Genomic DNA, 22,730 nt, shown 5'->3' on the forward strand with positions numbered 1-22,730 from the left:
GGGTTTCAATGTGCAATAAGGTCAGAGTCTTAAAATTTCATGACCGTGCGATTTTAATACTTTATCTATCTTATATAATGGTGCAGACATGTTTTGTTCCCTTAAAATCATATGATATCAAAAGTAAATTTTAATCAAAATAATATACTTGGGATAACTATTTCTATAGCGTGAACAATTTTATGGGTTTTACCTACAGTCCTTTCCTCCTCCTCCTTCATAGTTATAATAATTATCGGGTACTACGTACTGGCTTTATTTCCATATTTTACTCGCCGATGGCTACGCCCTCGAAAATATTATTTTATAATAACGGGAAGTAAATAAAAACAATATTATAAAATTTATTATAATATACATAAGACTTCAAAATGAACATAGAATATAACATTTTAGACTGAATAGCCAATCAAGTATTTAATCATAGCTAAGCACATGTTTTGTTATTTTTACATTAGGGTGGTAACTGGTAAGGTTAAGTAAAGCATCACATTTTTTTAATAAAAGCATAACTTATTAATACGTATTCTAAATGGTAGTACTTAAATTATATTTATAAAATGTGAAAGTAAATATTTATTTTTAATAATAGCCCACAACTTCGAATTCTCGTTTCAATAAGTATAAGTAGTTCTAGATGATTGCGCAAAAAATAAAAGTACAATTTTCGAGTATCGAAACTTTTCTGTAGTAGAGGATACATAGAAACATTTGTCAAAGCAGTTTTAATGCCTATTCGAGATCTTCTATAAGTGAATCTAACTCCTTTTTTAAGCTTAGGGACATTTCCTTTTGCCTGAGAACATCGTCTTTCATCCTATCTACATTTGCCATCAGTAAAGTGTTGCCCTTTTTCAAAGCAATTATTCTAGTTTCATGTCTTTTTAGTCGTTTATTAAGATTTTCTTTCTTCTTTGGTAATGGCGCATCCTAAAAAAGAAATGGCATAACCAATAAAGTTATTTTAAGTTTAAATTATCTAATATAAAAAGCTAAATAATTATTAAAGCTTAGCCATAGCTAATTCAATTTTGAACGAATATAAATGACTTTTACAGTTTACATACCTCGGGTTCACTTTCACTCTCAGTTTCACTTTCAGTATCTTGCTCTGTCTCTGTCTCAGTTTCTTCTTCCTCAGATCCACTCTTTTTTTCATCTTCAGACTCTTCTTCCTCGTCTTCTTCTTCTTCATCTTCCTCTGAGCCTACCTCTTTCATCATAGCCGCCATTTTATCTACTTCTCGTTTGAGTTCCTTGTATTTCCTTTTCTCGTCCCTGAAAATGAAATTCAATTAAATACACCTATTAGTTCACTGTTACACATTGAATTTTCGTAAATTGCCTACTTTACTCGTTTTAACTCATATAACACCAAGCTATTTAATATAATTTGATTAAATTATTCATTTACTTTAAGGCAGATTGCTGGTTTTTCAAGGACATCTTATAGGCCATTCGCTCCCGTTTCATGTTGTCTTGTTTCTCTTTCAAGTGCCTGATTTTATTTCTCATATTTCGAACGTCTTTCTCTAATCTTTTTTGTTTCTTCTCCTCAGATTCTTCCTGTAATAGAAGTATTAATATTACGTATATGAAACACTGGAAATACAAAGAAGAACGTTAGTTACGTTCAATGATAAGATAGATAGATATATCCTAAACAATTAAACAAAACTTTTGCGTATTTCGAGGGTTACATAATTTAAGCTCGATGTAAGGAAGAATCGTATGATAATTACGTCTTTATAAAACATTAAACAAAATATAATACATTCTCGATACATACTTCTTCCTCTTCAGATTCTTCTTCTTCTTCGAAACTATCATCTTTAGTAACAGACAATTGTTTGACAGCATGGCTTGATCGTCTCGACCCAACATTCGTGGGCACTACTCCCTACAATCAATAAACATTTATGTAAAATTAATATTACTTAACAGGAAATACACAGACATCAAAATATTTGTTATTTTAAAATATCTACTATGGAATACTATGATGACAATAACCACTAAACTAGGAACACATTCTGTAAAAATAACAAATGTGCTATGATATGCTATAGCTTTAGCTTTTTGCTATGATGAACAGTCATGTTTAATTTTTTGTTACCTCATCATGTTTGTTATTGTTAGTAAAAGCATTATTATAAGCGTCAATTGTCTTTTTTCTGATCTCTTCAGCTTCTGGGGATGTTACATTTATATTCAATTCTTTGCATTGTTTGAAAAATTCTAACCAGCTTTTTTGTTCAGGAGTAAGACAATGTCCCAACTTTAAAAGTTCCTCAAACTGTTGCTGTGAAACATTATATAAACCAAATCATACGTTAAATATTTATGTATACTATAATTGTATCGAAATATCAACACGTACAGCCCTATAATAACACTTACAGATAACGCTTGTTCTAATTTCTTTTCCAATTCCATATTTTTACGTTTAACATCTTCTAATTCAGTTAGAGCGTCATCTCGATCTTCAGCCGCTTGTAAATACTGTTTTTGAAGACTATCAGCTGTTTCTTTGGCTTTGTCCACTTCCATTTTCAAACTGTTTACTAGCCGCTCATCATAAGCATCTGTCACTGAAATAACAGTTTTGTGTTGTTCTTGTTTAATAAATGCTCTCTCTCTAGCTAGTTCAGCTTCTAAATTTTGTATTCTGGTTAACAGTCGCCTGTTTTCTCTTTCTTGTACCTCCTTATTCCTGAAAGTTTAAACCATGCAAATATAATTATGAAACACAATACTTCATTTTCGTTTGTATTTTTGCCGTGGAGCAGACTCACCTCAATTCTATAGCTAAAAGTTGTTTTGTTGATTGAAGATCGTCTCTAACTTTATCAATGTCATCCATTTCATCTATTTCTTCTTCTTCTGCAGCAGGAACCTATAATAGTAAAGTTTTTCCCTTTGAATATCACCACAGCTAAATTTATTTACATACATTGTTTTTATTTTTGATCATCAATTATTGAGTACCTCTGCCAGTGCTGCCCCCGATGGACTCGCTGCTAAATTAGCCTGTGACATTGATTTTTGCACTTGTTCTTCTATCGTCATTTGCCTTCTGAATTTCCGTAACCCTTCTAAGATTGGTTTACTCCTATCGTTACATTTCACTTTCTTTAACCTAACTCCCTTTGAGATTTCTTTTAGCAACTCATTATGTGAATTCGGTTTCTCTGATTCGAATATAAACTGCCCCTTGTTTTTCACAACAACCGATGTCGTTATAATGGGACTGGACCTGGAATTTTATAACGATATATCAAGTACTGCTTTCGTAAAACAAATGACTTTCGTCCTGTCTTCTACAAACTATCACCATCCATATTAAACATCAAACGCATATTTGTCTAAGTCGTTGACTCATAACATATACCGGACTTATAAATTTATCGACTGTGTAAGACTGGTCGAACCGCACTACATCCTTCCTCCGCAATGGCACCTAACGCACGCAATTACCTGTCATTACAGACAACATGTTTCAACTTCCTTCCTTCTTCCACTTCCTTCATCATGTCACTCCAGTCGGGCCGTCTTCTCGGTCTGCTCCGCAACTGTTCAATTTTCTTCAGTTTTTCGGAATCAAGCTTAGGCTTTTTGAACTCAGGTGGCGGTGGTAACTTGGGCGGCGCCGGTGGCGGTGGCGGTGGTGGTGTAGGTTTTAGTAAACCTGTAAATTAAGACAATGTAACGATACAAAAAATTACAGTCCTTCTTTATTACGCTTGGGCTACATAATATTGAAGCCAATGTTTTAATACGTTTTGCCTACATGAATATATTACAATATCAATATAAACCGATATAATATGTTCAAATATGTATTTAAAAATAATAAACATATTGTTTTTTTCTAAAGTCCGACAACTGACTGTGTTTTTTAAATCATTTTTATGTGTGTATCAAGAGATAAATAACGTGATGCCTTTTACAAATAAGTATAGTACTTTGCTGTACTACCAACTAAATAATAAAGAGGTGGCTTAGATTGCGGATATAGCCGTAATCGATTTTGATGAATTAATCGTAATTAACTAATCGTATTCACAATTTTTTTTCGGAAAAATAAATTAACAAGACTATAATAGCTTGATGGTAATGTTATTGTAGTAGTCGAATTGGTTTGGATATACTTCAGCGGGCAGCTGGTTCCACATAGTGGTGGTTCGCGGCAAAATCAGCCTTAAAAAGCGCTCAGTTGTGGAACAAAGGACGTCGAGGTTCAATACATATTTTAATTTTTATAAACTCCCTTAGATTATGGATATATGATTGGCCGCAACAAACGGTTATCCCATATTCGCCAGTCATGTACCAGTATAATATAGACACGTATCTGATTTTTTCAATATATAAATTTAATGAATCATCAAATCTTAAAGGAGGCTAGATCCGGTACTATATTTTATTCATACCTTTATAGTAGGGAATAACATCATCCAGCAGTGTCATTTTTACTGTCACTCACTTAACAAAAAAATATCAAAACTTTACTGTGAATTAAAACTTTCCGCTGAATCTAACAGATGTCTAGTATTTGCACCTGAACTGCACACGCGTCGCACACGGAACTAACTGTGACTATTTTGGATCACATTTAGACCACAAACTGTATATCATACATAACATCAAAAGGGATACTAATAGAGAGAATTTTAATGGTGCAATCGTTGAAGTAGTTGCTTGTCTGGCTAGTTTATAAAATTGACCGCCAAATAAAGGTTCTCTATCATATAGAACAAAATGAGCTTAGAATTATTTTAACTTATTAAGATTGCTCCTTAAAAGAAAATTAATAATTCCTAACATTTAATAATTCAAAATTTTTGAATTATTAAAGGGCGTAATTATAGATGATATTTTAGGATCGTCATTGTGTTAACTGCCAAGATCGACTTTCTATGGCATTTGATTGATACGCATCGAGATGTTTCTATGAATAGAACTTTATCGTTTATGAATTCAGTTTATGTTAGTCCGCTTTTGTTTTGAGCGATAATATCGACTGTATTAATTAAAACGCGATGTACATGATATTTTAGACAAAAGAGCCTTTACTTCTTAACTGACATATTTAATTAATCTACTTACTTCGTAAACTCTCATTTTTAGTGAGAGTGTGTCCCTTCGGAATGTCATTTGCTAATGTTTTGTCAATATTCTCCTTGACTCGTTCATGAAGTGGATCTCTCCATTTCTTGAGCATTACGTCATCTTTGGAGGGCGCTTTTTGTAAAGGTTTGCGTGGAGGCAGCTAAAAAGGAAGATAATTATGTAATTGATATATCGAGATATATTTTTACTAAGCATATATTACAAGTACCAGTCAGTTTTTATTTATTAACAAAAAATTTCATATATTTCTAGTAAAATTCTCGTAATAATTAGTTTTATTTACCTTTGAAGGATTTTTCTCTAACGGCGTTGGTGGTTTTGTTGCCATAGTAGTTTTGTCTTCTTTCTTGTTTTCGGTACTTTTTTCAAGTTTGTTTTCTTTAATTAGAGTATTGGGTATTCCTTTACCGTTTACAGTTACGTCATTCGCCGGAGTTATTTTTGGTTTATCATTTTTATCAACAGATTTTCGATCAATTATACTAACAGATTTTTCCTTTGGATTATCGTTTATAGTTTTAACACTCTTTAAAATTGGGCGTTCTGGAGCTTTTGTTTTTTCCTCACTTTTACTTTTATCTGTGGCACTTGATTTTTGTGATGGTTTAGAAGTAATACTTGTTTCGTCTGTTGTCTTCTTATCGTCAAGTTTAGTTTTATCTGTGATATTACTTTTGGTGGTAACTTTGTTTATAGGTTTTTCCTCTGTTGGTTTTTTATCAATTGTCTTTATAGTAGATTTTGTAAACCTAGGTTTGTCTTCTGATTGTCTAGAAGCTTTATCAGCTAGTTTAGCTGTTGAAGGTTTTACAAGTTTTTCCTCTACTGAGCGTTCTTCCGGAGATGCACCGTTGGTGGCTTCTCTAACTGTAGCTTGTTTCTTCAAAAGAGCTGAAATGTTTTAAATGAAATTCTAAAGTTTAACTACGACTTAAACAATGATTAGGTTCTGTTATATGTAATTCGGGCTTTCAATTGTTAGTGACGTGTAAAAAACAGAATTCCTGCACTTTGCAATACTTTGAAATATCTTTTACTTTAATTAGCACAAGAAATTATAATTAAGAGGTAAATGATTGGGGACACGTGTTAACAATTCGTCTCGTATGCATTTGATATCATTAAATATGGACGTAAATAAACATAGCGAGTGCCAAGATGGCCGACCTTCGCTGTTTTAGTAGGTTTATTTATCAAATAAAAAAAATATTCAACGTATATTGTCAAGTGTCAACAATAACGTAGATTTAACAATATTATATGCTACTATGCTTGATAAAATTGGCTTGGTAAATTGCTTTATTTAAGCTAGCAAAGCATTTCTGAAATAAATATACTAGGTATGCATAAATGTTCGTCTAAAAGCGTTCTTATAAATCATACTGTAACACCAACATCTACGTTTATTTTGTAAAACCGTGTCCTCTCTAAAAATATCCCGATTCGTTGGCGTTGGCTTGGAATATCTCAGCGAAACGATAATTGTAACGTGTCATGATACAGTTTAAAACACTTGATTGTTTTTCAGAATTTTACTACTTTAGTGCTCTTGTTACACTATAAAACTTTTGTATGTATTTTGTTTGGTCTTCAAACGTCGCCTGATTTTAATTTATATAACACATTTTTATAATATAGTCATTTAGGTTATAATAGTCATTTATTTACTACATATTACATTCCTATATCTTTGCTTGTAAAATTACTACGTACTTATGAATTGCAAAAACACAACATCGATAAAGTCTGCAATTTGAATCTAGAATAGAATCAAAGTTAAGAAGATTTGTGCAAGTCACGACGTTACTTCTTTTCTACATATATGTGTGATGTTTTTGATTGTTTAATTTGATTAATAACATGAGTTTTTTTTGATTTGCGGCTTTCGCTTGCAATCTTTTACTGTATGTCCTATAAACTTCTTATAATCACAAAATAACACAAGAAGATACCGTTAGTAAACTAATTTACGTAATCGTACTGAAGTAATTCACCTTTCCACAACAACACTTTAGCAAATCTCCTGAACACACAACACGTCACACTTCCAACTCCAGACTAACAAACTTGGGAACTATATGAGTAAGTATTGGAAGTGGTGTCCATGCCAAACTTTCAGCCACGTGTTGACGTCAGTATGTAGGTGATTATACACATATAGTATGCACTTTTGAAACACCGTAGAGGACGCGTATCAGCCTTGATGATAAATCAATGACGCAAACTGTGGTGTGTGATGTCTCGTAAACCCGTGGGCCATGGGACTACATTGCTGCTGTTTCATCTATACTATATAATATTATAAAGAGGAAAGATTTGATTTTTTGTTTGTTTGAAATGAATAGGCTACGAAACTACTGGACCGATTTCAAAAATTCTTTCACCGTTGGAAAGCTACACTATTCCCGAGTGACATAGGCTATGTTTCATTTTCAAAAAAATTAGGGATGCGTACTAAAACTTGATAAACTAACCCAAGGTGTAACAAAATAAACAAAAAACTTCCTTCAATCGCGTGCGCTGGAAAAAACTATTAATGGTAGAACAAAATGATGTATTTCAATTTTTCAGGACACATCACTATCTATAAAAAATGTCGCGACAGCATGTCTCTATCTTTTATAGTTACGTCACAATAAGCGTCCTTTTATTATTATTTTTTTTATTAAAATACCACCGCTAGAAAAGGCTCTTTATTCGTACCTATGTATTTATCCTTATCAAAATAAATACCAACGTTTCACATAAGCTACAATTTAATGGCATAACCACCAAAAATGCATAGTGGATTGGTGTTCTCCTGCCGTTTCTCTTGAATAGTTTACTACTATGTAATATAACAAAAATCTTAGCCACAGCAACGCTTGGCCGAGTCTACTAGTTATCTTTATAAACACGTACTTCCTCACAATTAAGAACCTATCTATAAACCATTTATTCTATTAGTTCAATTTAGAAATATGACTAAATCAAATACACATCTAATTAATAATTTAAAACAGCTGCTAATCTAAAAACACGAGGATATGTTTAGAGCCTGCATCACAAAACCTAACGTGGGAGGAAACGTCGCACATTTGGAATTCTAGTACATTTAATTAATAACAACTGCCCCTGACTTCGTTTATGTGAAATATGTTTGATTACCAACTAAATTTGTTTTACAAAATAAAATATGATTAAAAAAATCGTATATTCCCTGTACGTTTTGTTATCTAATATATTCTCGTGTCACAATGTTCGTTCCCATACTCCAAAACGGCTTGACGGATTTTTATGAAAATTTTGATGCATATTCAGTAACTCTGAGAATCGGCTACTATCTATCTTTCAAACCCTTTAGTGATCCCAAAATTTTATTTTATATTTTTTAGTCAATTTATTTTTGTTTTTATTTTTCGATACAGCATAAAAAATGCATACAACCACTAATTTCACCCCTCTACGATCAACCCCTATTTTTTATTATATTATAAAAAAATGTTTCCTAGAAATAATATACATGGCAAAACAACGTTTGCTATCAATCAGCTAGTATGAATATATAAGTAACGTTCAGTCACTTCGGTGCCCTAAATATATAACGGGAGAATTTGTTGCGTCGTCACTTAAAACATTGCATTGAACCAATTTCAATTGATGTCTTAACAACATCAAAACACAGCTCCTTAGATGCGCTTTTTAATTTGTAAGGGATTTGTAAAATATGTACTATAAAAATTATTAATAAAAACTTCAGTTTAATCGCTGATATGTCAATTACTTAACATATGAAACAGTTATGTTGCATATTAGCTTACTTAAGACTATATATAATATAGTAAGAAAAGGCATTCCCTTTTATTTTAAACGGTTAATACTTCATCTAAGCCCCAAATACCTAAATAAAATGTTGTTTAGTCGTATACGTAGTACGCTCCAATTAGATTTTAGTGTTCGTCTTGCTTGCAAATAAATTAAAATCTCTCTCATTCATGCTTATATGGAACGTTTATAAATAAGATGTCGTTTCCTATCTCTAAACATTCATCGTTTACTAACGTATGACTAGTTTCCAAAAAACAAGACACACATCAAACCTACTCGAATCTATGGAATTATCTCTTTCATCAATATTTCTAGGAGAGAGAACTCGAAGCGGTCCAGTAGTTTTTGAGTTCATCCATTAATATAAGTAGTTAAGAAATAAAAAATATAAATCTCGCCTCTGTGTAATAGACTATAAAGACTTAGAAGCATTTTATACTCGTAATACAATATACATTATATTTCTTTTTTGACGTTCATAAGTGTACATTGTGTTACCTATATGAATAAATGATTTGTGACTTTGACTGGTTATTCTGACTGCAACACTGAAAAATAGAAATTTAAAAGTAGTAGCGTAAGATCTCTTTTAGGCTTCGATTGGATCCTAAAGGGTCTTATCGAATGGTTTATGAATGCGATTCCGAGTAAGGCTGTAAATATCTACTGGAAATAAAAATTTTACTTAAGTTTAATTTTGTACTTACGTTTAATTGGCTTAATAACGAACTCTTCCTGACTGGCTAAAGGCGGCGTGCTTTCTACTGGTTTCAATTTCCTCTGCGTCCATGATGGAGGGGCCTGAGAATCCTTTTCTTTGACCCAGGGTGGCCTAAAGGTCTCCCGTTTAGGCCCCGAATCCTTACTTACGTTACCGATTGGCATAGTGCTACTGTAAAGTGTAAAATGTCTGTGTATAATAGTATTATGCCATTGCCGAATTGCTGTTTTATTATATCTAATTCATACACGTATAACCTTCAAAAGCTATAAGTAACAAAATATTTTAGTAGATTTTATAAGTAACAAAGTGAATACTTATAGACTTGAGTTATATTATATAAACAATAATATATGCAATGGTTATGGAAAGTGCTACACAATTCTTCACTTGTCACTCAATTAGAATTAAATAATAATAATTAAAACAAAACACGATCGTATAATGTTAATTATCCAACAAATTTTAATTATAAATATTTTTATATAAAACTTATTGAAATTTCGTGTCTTACGTGTGTTTTGTGTAGTGTACACAGAAACCCACTTAATTCACAGCACACCACTAATGAGACATCATAATTTAAAATAAAAATCCTTCAAACAAAGTTGATAAAATGAACGCAGCGGCGGCCGCGCGTGATTCCCAACTAGACGGAATTTCGTGTTTGAATAATCTCTGGAACTTATAAATAGTCGGTGAACACGCTGCGGACGAGATTTTATACAGCGAAATAATTCGGGATGTTGGGATTCATTAATGAAATCAATTCATTATAGGAGAACGACGACGTATGCAATTTTACAATTTTCGTAATAAAAGAAAAGTCGATGACAAATGAGGATGCTGTGGGCACAGCAAAGAAAATACGTTACATTTTTTGGCAGCTAGTTATATTAATAGTGCCGCCTAGCTGCAGTCTATGTAACATTTAAAATATTAAATAAAAAAGTCGTAATAAAATATTTACTTGCGTAGAAATTTTAGAGATAAAAGTTTATCATAATATCTATGAAATTATTAAAAGACACGACCGTGACGAAAGCTCTCGTAAACATTTTTATTAAATCGTCGACGAAACGCTTATTTTTAGCGTTTCCTGCTCCGCTTGTTCTTGTCAATGACAAAAGCTCCGATCAAGAATATAAGCATTCACGATACAACACAGTGCTATGTTGTATAAAAGCTCATGGTTGCGACATTAATCTTAACCGTCATTCACAATACGTCACACATTAATTAATTATTTTACTTAAAATTTGAACCAATTTTCATTGAATATTTCTAACTAACTGCTACTATGAAATATTAAACAAATTCCCTTGTATGTATTTAAATGTCTTATAACTTCCACGCTTATTACGTATCTTCACGATTTTGTTACAGTAGCGGGTAGTAAAAGAACTAAAACGGGACTTTGTCATATGGGTTATGGTAGGGAGTGCTAATGCCAGCATATTATTATTTATTAACAAATGTTTCCTTTCAGTTAGTTAATTTTCTTTATAAGACATGCCGGTTTCCTCGCGATCTTTTCCTTCACTTACATGCAATGTTAATGCTTTTAGAAAGATCTAATAGATCCTTTAAACTGGGAATAAAACGCATAATCACACGGTCTTACTAATAAAAAATCACTATAAATGCGTTATAACAAGGTGATAGTAATTCAGTGAATAGAGCTTGTACAGGGCATAAACACCTCTTTGACCAATAATAATCGATGTGTTTTGGTTGAATAACAAAACGACCCTTATTTATTGTTACCCTGGCAACCCGCCGTGTTTGATTGACGTTTGATTTAATAATTCTGATACAACTCATAATTCTAATGTAAGTTGTATTTATTTTATCAACCAAAGCAGTTATATACACATTTACTTAATATACTAATAACATTTTATTATTTGCAGCTAATAGAAACTCCAAAACCTCAGACAAAGAGGACTAGAATTTTACATAAAAAGCCGTGTTCTGCAGTACAAAAGTTAGAAGAGGTTAGTATCAATGTGATAGAGAAAGGACTATTTCATTCAAAACCCCTCAACGATCATACTTAAATTTTTTAGGCATCTCAAATAGTGGAAAGTGCCAAACTCCGCAACACGGTAGTATTCCAGTGTTTCCAGGAAGAGCACGAAACAAAACAAAGGCAGACGCTGAAACGCATGAGCTCAAACAGAAGCAACTTGCCGAAGCTCACGAAAGGGCTAGACAGGAGCATCTTCTAAGGCTCAAATTGTTACAGCAGCAATTAAATAAATAATTATATACTTATAAAAAAAATAAAACCCCTGTTTTAAATGAAATATAACTATTTATTTATTTCAAGTCCTTAACTATCCACACCTATGTAAATAAAACAGCCTTAAAAATATGTTTCAATAAAAGCAGTTCTAGCAGCTTGTCCAGCCAGATTGCTTGGGGGCGTCTAGGTTGGCCTTGGTTCTTCTGGTGCATTCTCAGTGTCATCATACGTAACATCCAGGTCTTCTTTGATATCAATAGCAATATTGTGGAGGATTGCCAGTGCTACTATATATAATTTGGCATTTTCTAATGACACTGAGAAGCCATGAAGAAGACACCTAAATCGAAAACCCTCCACCTCTATTACTCTTTTCGACATCAGCTCGCACTATGTCACAGATCTTCATAACATACTTCTTTGAAAAGCGGTATTTTGTTTTGAAATCGCCATGCGAAAGTAATAACGGATTGCACCAAGTTTGGTATGTTTAGACTTTCGGCAGGCAAATCGGCGGCAAATCTTCAATCGTATGTATTAGCTGCATATCAATATTATCTAAATCTTCCATTTGATCAATAAAATCTATTTTCAACAAACACAAATACCTACTAACTTAAATCTTTCCTTGAACTAAACAGTCAAAAAATGCTGTCAAACGCGAAATCAGATAAAATTACGCAATTTTTGTCTTATACACCCGTTAAACTAGGCCTCTGCGCTGTATAAGCATTGTACAAGTCTTCATACAAACCAGACACTTGTTATAACAGCAGTATACATCAACCTTGTCAATTCAGGAATTATTAGTAACATTTTTCTTATAACAGGCGTATACGATGTGCATAAATCTTTATTAGTAAGACCGAATGAGTTTAGAATCAAAAAGCCTTACTAGGCTTGCTATTGCTAACATTACGCATTACCCCCTAAACGTTTTTCATAAATCACTGTATCTATTGGTTTAAATCAGTGCAGGAGTTATTAACTTTATCGCGAACAGACATACACGAATAAGTGATAGTTAAAGGTTATCTCTTTTGTAAACCTAAAATTCCTTTTAAAAATCTTCTTGACTCCTGAGATGTTCCTTTAAATGCGGTAATAGGTAGAAATCACTGGAGGTGAATATGGTTCTATCAATTTAAAGCCAGTTTCTTGAGTGGCAGCCAGTACAACTGGGTTGGTGAAAAAAAACTTTAGTGATTTTCCCTTTTTTATTTGTCCTGTGTACAAAGTACTCGCTATAGTGGCTCCATGATTAAGAGCTAGCCCCAACCAAAATCACTCATCGTTGATTTTATCTAAGAATGTTATGCTTAAATTAAAAACAATAATAATATGGAGCCAAAAAATAGTTGTTGGCCAAACTGCTTTACTAGCGATTTTATTTTATAAATTGTTAAGAACGCGTTCCCACCTGGCAAAAGAAGAGAGTTGATTGCTTTTTTATTATTTTTAAAAATAATGTCTAGGCTATGCTTTCTAGTATTATTTTTTCTATTTTCTATTACTATTTATTGAACTCATATAGTGATGTATATATAATAATAAGTAATTATGATTCAGCGTTCGTTCGTTCGTGTTCGTTCTATTCTTATGATAAATTTAGAGCAAACAAAATTTAAGATGCTATATTTACTATTAAAATTTGGCATACGCAACGGTTTTAACAGACTTAATAACCGAAGGAGGAGGTTTACAATTTAACGTGAAGCATAGTAGACCAGTGCCGATAATTTTTGAAACCAAAAAAAATTACAGTAGGATGAAACCCATTAGAAAAGCAGGAGAATATTATAAAAATTAAAGGAAAAATAAATTACGGGCGATCTGAGGTCGGGAAGAGGTAGGGGGGGAGTTTTAAGGGTAAAAAACGGTTTATCTCGATTTCCGGCAAAACTAAAAGTCCTATCGAAGAAAGTTAAATGGCAAAGTTGTAGGTAATAAAAAGATCTAAAACTTTTGTATCCACATTTTTCATATAACCTCAAAATTTATGTGAAAAATTCAAAAAACCAAGTTTTTGGTTTTTAATTTTTATCTTTTACAAAAATATTTTTTTTTTAACGAAATTTGGTGAAAACTTACCTTTCTATGTCCCAAATACGCTGTAATTTATTTGATTAAAAATATTTATTTGTTCACCTTATTTTAAATTAATATCGAAAAAACACCCTAATTTTCAATCGAAAATTCACCCGTCAAAATATCAGCTTTTTTCAAAAAGTTGGTGTGCTTTCAGTTCGTTGAAATCTCTACTTTCCTATAGTAAAAAAATATATATATATTACCATAGTAAATCTTCTCAGAATATGCAAAAAATCGTATGCAGTAACGCCCAGACCCGTCATCCCCTTCCCTACTTCTCTATGAAATACGAAAATTTTGTTTTTTGAATTTTTCACATAAATTTTGAGATTATGTGAAAAATGTGTGAATACAAAAGTTTTAGATCTTTTTATTACCTACAACTTTGCCATTTAACTTTCTTCGATAGGACTTTTAGTTTTGCCGGAAATCGAGATAAACCGTTTTTTACCCTTAAAACTCCCCCCCCCCCCTTCCCCTTCCCGACCTCAGATCGACCGTAATTTATTTTTCCTTTCATTTTGATCATATTCCCCTCCTTTTCTAATGGGTTTCATCCTACTGTAATTTTTTTCACTTTTTATTTATTTTAAAGGCTATCTGCACTGGTCTATAGTTCCTCCGTCCGTGGATGATTGAGGTGTCAAATTGGACAATATGATCCTCATACATAAATAAAGTAATTATTACTTATTTATTTTGTAACAAGACCAACTATGCAAATACCAAATATTGTTATTTAATTTTTAGTGCATTTGGAGTCGGTTATAATTTTGAAACTTGGAAGTCATTATGATGTCCTTTATTATGGTAGGGGAGCCCACGATGCTAAATGGGGATTTACTCGAGCGTCGTAGAGACCTATTGGGATGCAAAGCTTAGATAAAAAGAAGAAAAAAATGTTAAATTCCTTTTCATCGGTGGGGGAAGCGGCTATAGATAGTTAAATATGTAAAAAAAAACTGTTGCATGGACATCCTCGAGCGCGTCAGATATTGATAGCATCTATGCCCTACGTATTTTTAATAATGTACGTATGTTAATCTGATCGTTTGCATGATGCGGGTGGTTGTATTTAAGGGTGGAAAATAAAAAAATAAAAAAATTTATCGAGCGCGTCAGATTTTCTAAGGGAGTGTTAAGTGCACCAAAAAAAAGCTCTCATTCACTAATCTGACGATTTCGATGGGACGCAAACCCACGGCCATTTTCATAATATGCAAAAAAAAATCGCAATTTTGAAATACTCAAGCGCGTCAGATTAAGATATATGTGGTTCATCTTTATGTTCTAAACGTACTGTCTCATAATCTGACGATTATCTAGAGGGATTCGCCTGATCTGACAAAAAAAATTTAGAAAAACGATTCACCGAAAGGGCCATCCCTGCAACTTCCCGCTTCTTCCATTCCTGGGCGCTTAAAATTGGTATTTTGAGCTCGCTGAGTTCAAAGAAATAACATGTCTATGCATTTGAGCTCTCCCAGCACGAAAGTGTGATAGAATTTTCATAGAACACTATTTTTGGAATTTTCAAACCGCAATAACTTTTGAATGGATCAAGCAATTTTCACGCGGTTGGCGGCATTCGACGCAGTTTTATCATCATCATAAGTAATGTGGTTCTATCAATTTTAATTGATAGAACCACAAATTTCGGAGTAATCCCGAAAAAACACTTTTTCGGGTTTCTTTCGTTCCCGATATCTCTCGAACTAATCAACCGCTTTTGACGAGCTTGGTGGCGATCGACGTGGTTTTTCAAGCTCAAAGGCGGATTAGTTTTTGAAGTTGATCAATAAAGAAACCACTTTCAAAAAAAAAATCTTATTTTTTTAAGATTTTTTCAAAATTTCTCAAAATCTATCGGTCCGAATCGGTTCAAATTCACAGGAAATGTAATTTTGAGGGAAATATTTAGAACGCCGTTTAGTAGATTCCGATCGGTTAAAGGAAATGTAGGCATCACGCAGCTGCACGCATTTAACTTTATCGACGATTTTTTGTTATTTCGGCTTGCGGAAATCGTCAGATTATATATTTTTCATTATTCTTGAATTATTTCCTTCAAAATAAAAAAAAAATTAGCTACGCTCGAGAATGTCGAGATGACGGTTTCTTTTTACAACTTTGTTGCCCTCCCCTTTTTTCCGTCACTCTCAAATTGTCAGATTAGTGGAATATACACTTTTTAGGATGTAATTAACTCACCCTACCTTAATCTGACGCGCTCGGGAATATCTGATGGTCAATTTTTTTTTACTAATCTGATCCTGTCTCCTTCACGGGCGGCCTTATATATGGGCCTCATATTTTGTGGAGGTACTTAACCGGGTACAAGGTATCCCCCTATATATTAATCTGCCGCGCTTTAGTAAATCCCGAAATCCCCTCTTGGGCTCCCCTACCATTAACACAAGCTTCAACGATTTATCAAATAATTGTCAAGAACTGTCATACTTCAGTGAATACTGAAGGTGTGTTACATTAAGGCGCAGTCCCGGAAGTAACAAGCAGGATACACGGACTATTAATGTTAAATTAAGATTAATAGTATTTTGTTTTTGTTGTTATTACTTAATCATATTCTTCTCCGAAGTCTGTGACAAATTTTAAGGTGCAGTCCCTTGGATTTCGAATAAATGACCATCTTCGTTGAGGAAAGTTTGAATGTTTGTATACTTCGAAAATGTAATTTTACCCTTATCTTCATCACAATCATAATCAGAAGTCTGCTTTGACTCACCTACCAATAGAATTATTTTTTTGAAAGCTGATAATTGTTATCTAATAATAAACAAACTCAACATTTGTGATAGGAATTTAATACATATTATAATTACAATTGACGATTTCCGTGATTTGATGATGATATTATCGCTATCGTCATCTTATCAATTAAGCACGTTCGTATCAAGTCGCTATCGACCGATCGACCGACAGGAAAAGAAATAAAACAAAAAAATACAGATAAATGTATTATATTTCTTAGTAATACGCATTTAAAAGATAAATTATTATTTAATACTTAACAATTCAATTGTATTAGGGTAGGCTTTATACAAAGGCATTCTTTTTTTGAATTAATAAATTCTTTTCAGAGTTGTAGTGGCATGCAAGCAATAATTTTGGTTATTTAAAAAGAGTTCTAAAAATATATTATTGCATATCAGGAGAGTGCATTTTAATTTAACTCTTTCAGCGACAGCTAAAGAGTCGTAAAAAGGGTCTATAAACATTAACCAAGTCACAATGTTAGGTCACATTTATTTAAATTGATACTGGCTGAAAAACATTTATGAACAAATTTTCTACTGAAGATGTCAAATGTAAAATTATAATGAAGACGCGAATCGTTCCCAAGTACTTATTTCTTTAAATAGCGCACTGCCAGGACATTCTGTCGCTCCAACTTGTCGGTGACCAATTAGCTTATATTCACGACTGATGTAACCCAGTTCCACACCAACCTTCACAAGTTCCTTTGCAACATTCAGTTGCAACTTTGCAGGGACGGTAGCTGAAATAATGATATATTATAAGACAAATGACCAAGTGAAAACACTGTTTATTATTGAAAGGTTCACTCTTTTCCATAAAGGATTGTCTGTTCGACTGCACTGGGTCTAAGGTACGGAGAAATGACCGTACGTGAAATCCAATACATATTTGTAATACGGGATTCATACTTATTTATTTATTTATTTATTAACACATCGTTGCATTACAGTATAAAAATTGAACATAATTGAATGAAAATAAGGGCATCTGGCGGCCTTATCGCTTTCGAGCGATCTATTCCAGGCAACCACTTAGTCCTTAGTTTTAAAAACAACACGGGATGGCATCTCACCCTTAATTAGTATTGTAATTATAAGAAAAGGAACCGCATTTAAAAATTACTTAAGTTACCTCCTTTCTATATTATATATATCCAGTTATAGTCCTATTATCAGATCGTCGTATAAACTTAAACTTTTCTTGATCATATGCTTTGGAAAGTAAAGAACGAACTAACCGCCATACATATTAAATGGCCAGTCTTACTGACTTCATAAGAAATTTAATTCTTATTTCGTCGAAATATTTTTTATCTATGTCCTTACTTGAAGACTGGACCAATTAAAATATATATTTCAAAGGATGCTCTAATGATAATATCATGGTGAAATAAATGTTATAGGCACTTTTGAAGTGTTTTTGGTATTTGCAATTAATAAATTTTCTTTTACAAAACACAATTTTGTGAATTCCAACTAATCAGGAAGATCAAAAATAGCCAACGTAGCTTAATAAGGTTCTCATATCAGTTACAATTTTTTTTTTTTGCAAAATTGTGAACTCTGCCGTAAGGAGAAGTTTTCTAAATGGTTGACGCTATGACGTGATACTTACACACCCAATCACCAATGAAGACAATGCCAATACTGTTAGTGTTGAAACCAGCTGCGTGTGCGCCGACGCGGTTCCACCCTCGACCCTCGTACACTACTCCATCGCCGCCCACTGCAAAACTATTGCCACACATATATTAATGTATAGTTGTATCTATGTTTGGTTGTATATTTTAAGATCTTACTCAAGTATGCAAATAGAATTGATGTAATTTTGTCAAATTTCGTATATGTATAGTAAAATAAATAGTTTTTAGTCGAAATCTCGTGCGTTTTATATTTATATCCTTTTAATATTAAGAGACTTGCTTTTTGAATATGTATGTAATATGAAAGACAGGCCATATCAATTGATGTGTGATACGTTGGTTCTAACACAATATGAGAATAGATTAGTCTAAAATTACATAGTATAAATATATAATTAGTTTTAACTACGGCACGTTTCAGTAGACTGTTCATACATAATTACATCAATATTAATTGTTATGTTTTTAAAGGAATTAAAATGCTTGGTTACTTCGAATTGCTTTATACAAAAAGCGTACGCAATTTTTTTAAGTGTAACATCGAAAAATTGGGATGCCCCAAGATTCGGAAATGCATTTTTTTTTACACCAGGAGTCTGTCCTGTTCTCAAATGATTAATAAATTTATTCGTAAGACTTACTTGTATCCAATATCGTTCCATCCATTTGTTATCTGATGTGCATTCTGCATAGAGCGCATTGATCTAGCGCATTCTGCCCGACTGTGGCAAACATTTGGTATGTAGCTATGATGTATGATCACTAGGGGTACTGGCGTGTTCTGTTCTGTTATAGATGTTGGTGGTTTCGCATTCCATTCTTCACGCGATACGAATGGGAAGGGGTAGCAGTATGCTAAAATACACTCTTAATCATACAGCGGCAAATAAAAAGCGTATAACAGATCGCGAAACAGTTAAGTCTGATTAAAAATACGCGAATCTTATAAGCTGTAGATGTTTAGTATGCCTAAACCTTCGAACTAGACTTGGGTCTGCTAATACTGCTAAGACAACATAAAATCTATTATAATTTTTTTTATGATAAAATGTCGAGTTTTGATAAATAATAGCCATTGATAGCAAAATAGATATGACACATTGTGCAATATTATATTTAAAATTAGCTAAGATACGTAACGGTGACGAATGATTCAATAAATTCAAATACTTACATATTTTATTAGCCCTTTGAAATTTCGCTGGAAAGCTTTGTGACGATACGACAAAACTAAGGAACATAACCGCGTAGATCTTCATTATGACTAAAACAAATAGGTACACAATTAGTAGTACAATATCGAATATCTTTAAGTGCTATCGAGATTGAATAAAATCACACCGTGCTCAAAGCATTTTAACAAGCGATAGCAAATTATTAGATATAAGAATTATTTTCATACATGCTTGATGGCCCTTGATATTTCGATTTCGCAACCGGTTTCACGTATTAGATATTTTTAGAACATTTAGGTGTGGTTTATTAATTTAATTTACGACGATTTTTCTTTTATAATCCATAAAAGGTATCATTATGATCAAAACTGCACATTTATCAACTTTTTACAATTAGGTATAATACAAGAGTTTGAAATATCGAAGTATAATTAGTAATTATAAACATTTCTTAGATTAATATAGGAATTTGGCGAAATTTTCGTTAAATAAAAATCTATAAAACATATCTACATATAGTGAATGCCTAAAATAAAACGTTTACGGAAACATCTAAATATTCTAAAATCTAATTAAAATAATAAATCAAACGAATAGGAAATCTAGAAAACACTCACTCCTTTAAAATGTAAATGATCTTGATTTTAGCAATGCCCGATTACTACTGTACTAATAAGGCTTTTGTATAAACAACAATATATACTCTAATTGATTGATAAGCGACTCAATCACTGAGATTTGGTGATATTTCATATATAGTGATGACTCAACTTATGTAATGTTGCTCTCGATCGGGTAAGCCCCTCATCAAACATGTTTCCACAGCCGCCCTTGTGAACCTCAGATTAGTTAAGGCTCAGTAAAAAATACGACTTTTCGCGACACTTTTCTTGTTACGTTTGAAGAGTTTTTAAATATTACATATGATAATTTGGGTTCACCTTTTATTTATTGTTATTTTTGAAAGAGATATCATGATTGATATATAGTAGTAGATAGGTTAAGCTTATGTGTTATGTTATATGCGAGTATATATTGGAAAAAAACTTAAAATATTATTATGCCTAGTTCGACGACCTCGAAAATGATTAATATCATTTTGATAGGCCTTGGTTAATGTTTTTATTAATTTTTTGTCCATACAGTAAATGCGTAATAAAAACATCTATTTATCTGTCTTTACATAAATCTATTAATCCATAATTATACGAAACCAAATGACAAAAAACGTAAATTCACATTATACATTTTAACAAATTATTTTCTTTAATTATAGTGTATTTTCTCAGTTCTACAATAAAATGCATGATTTTTTTTGTGTTCAAAATCCTTTTTCAATCTATGTGACGTAAAGAAAAATTATATCGATTTGACAGTTGCAAAATTATTTCGTATTCTTACCAAACGTGCTTAGCGACCGTTACCGGTTTTTACTGACTACAAAAATCAAAATGAAGGAGATTATCAATAAGACCTGTATTTGTTATTGTTTGATAATGTTTTAAATAAACTGTACTCTTTTTCCACTGTACTTGAATTTATAAAACATAGTTTTTTCTTCGTTCATAATAGATCAGATACATTAAGACATTCTTCGATTATAGCAATTAGAATTACTTTAGCAATGATTAATGTCATAAAAGGCTGCATTTTATTAACAGATTACAAATTTTGCTCGCAAATGTGTAGGCACATCAAAGATCTTTTCTCAATTAACTAAAATGGTGTATAATCACGAGGGAACAGGAAAATATGATTTAAAAGTAAAGTTGTTATTATTTTCTTATTGTCTTAAACCACTGTTTAAACTAACGTATATTTATATCTATCTAACTGAGAAACGCAAGAGCAGGCCCTAGGAATTAAATAAAGTCAGTTTTAAACACCTGATAGATTCATGCACTCGCGAATGGAACTAATAGTCATATGAGTTGTAAAACACCTACTAAAATAGATAAACTATGAAAACAAATATTTTTATACCAAAATATTACTACCTGTCATTATGGGTTCTTTCCTCTTTTCGTTGACGTCAATGAAGATGTTATCATTTGATAATAAATTATTGTAATAATTTAAAACAAACAATTTTGATTGTCTTTGTACATTAAGTGTCATGAAAAGGTACTGTACTGGTTATATGTGGGTATGTAGGGTCGTTGAGATGGGCTTGACTGTCTAAAGTGATAAATTCTACAGCTCAAATTCACTGACCTTCTAAAAACAATTGTTGGGTAACGTTTCGTTTGATAAGTGATACAATCATAAAGACGTACTCGTATCTACGTCATCTGTATGGATTTACGATACTATCAATATCGATCGATACTAATATTAGTTTATATACTATTTATGTATTAGTATAAATATTAATTTTGGCCATGTCTGTGAGACAAATTAGCCAATCAAAACTGAGATGCCCGCTACGATATACATGATACCATTACGTAGTAAAAACATTATGTTACGAGATCAAAATGCATGTTTTTCTTTAAATAATTGTCAGATTGCTAGTAAAACCAACTTTTTATTATCAAGCCTAATTTATGACTTACTAACTAAAACGACAAAACTTCAGCAACTTACAATCTTTATATTTGTTTATTGTTTCTCCACAACCACTTTATAACACAATACACATCAGTCATCAATCAACCAAAACGGGTAAACACATTTAAAGTGACATAGACACAATTCAGTATTTAATTATTTTGTTTTCCACGAAATATTGGAAGCGAACTAAGTAGTGCCTTTTTAAATAGTTAACCATCTTAATATATATATATTTCTTGTGTGCGTGTGTATGTGACTGAACTCCTCCTAAACGACTGGACCAATTTTGATGAAATTTTTTGTGTGTCTTCAAGGGGATCTGGGAATGGTTTAGATTCACAAATCAGCCCGCCAGATGTTAAGGGTAGTCCACCCTTAATTTTTATTTTTTTATTTTTAGATAAAATTTTATTTTTTTATTTTTTTATGTTACAGAATAAAAAAATACATACAACCCCTAATTTTCAACCCTCTACAATCAACCCCTATTTTTTTATTATAAATGATATACATGGCAAAACGACGTTTGCCGGATCGGCTAGTATATAAGTATATATCTAAAATAATTAATAAAATGTT

At 32.2% G+C, this 22,730-nt stretch overlaps 2 protein-coding genes across 2 annotated transcripts; both read right to left on the reverse strand.

Moving 5' to 3' along the window:
* Positions 1 to 335: 335 nt before the first annotated feature.
* On the reverse strand, positions 336 to 10,338 carry LOC125053860 (DNA ligase 1). The gene is made up of 12 exons (XM_047655456.1): positions 10,176 to 10,338; positions 9,648 to 9,832; positions 5,417 to 6,024; positions 5,110 to 5,272; positions 3,478 to 3,688; positions 2,989 to 3,256; positions 2,796 to 2,896; positions 2,401 to 2,713; positions 1,790 to 1,900; positions 1,415 to 1,566; positions 1,068 to 1,278; positions 336 to 930 (listed from the first exon to the last, which is right to left on the reverse strand). The coding sequence occupies exons 2-12, from the start codon at positions 9,823 to 9,825 to the stop codon at positions 733 to 735; spliced, it is 2,514 nt and encodes an 837-aa protein (XP_047511412.1). The 5' UTR covers positions 9,826 to 9,832; positions 10,176 to 10,338; the 3' UTR covers positions 336 to 732.
* Positions 10,339 to 16,965: 6,627 nt separating this feature from the next.
* Positions 16,966 to 20,349, reverse strand: LOC125054143 (peptidoglycan-recognition protein LB-like). Its single transcript, XM_047655868.1, has 5 exons — positions 20,216 to 20,349; positions 19,598 to 19,687; positions 19,065 to 19,278; positions 18,396 to 18,514; positions 16,966 to 17,520 (listed from the first exon to the last, which is right to left on the reverse strand). Exons 2-5 carry the CDS (start codon positions 19,680 to 19,682, stop codon positions 17,336 to 17,338), a joined length of 603 nt encoding a protein of 200 aa, XP_047511824.1. The 5' UTR covers positions 19,683 to 19,687; positions 20,216 to 20,349; the 3' UTR covers positions 16,966 to 17,335.
* Positions 20,350 to 22,730: the final 2,381 nt, after the last annotated feature.

The sequence above is a fragment of the Pieris napi genome, chromosome 11, assembly GCF_905475465.1.
Source record: "Pieris napi chromosome 11, ilPieNapi1.2, whole genome shotgun sequence".
Lineage (NCBI taxonomy): Eukaryota > Metazoa > Arthropoda > Insecta > Lepidoptera > Pieridae > Pieris > Pieris napi.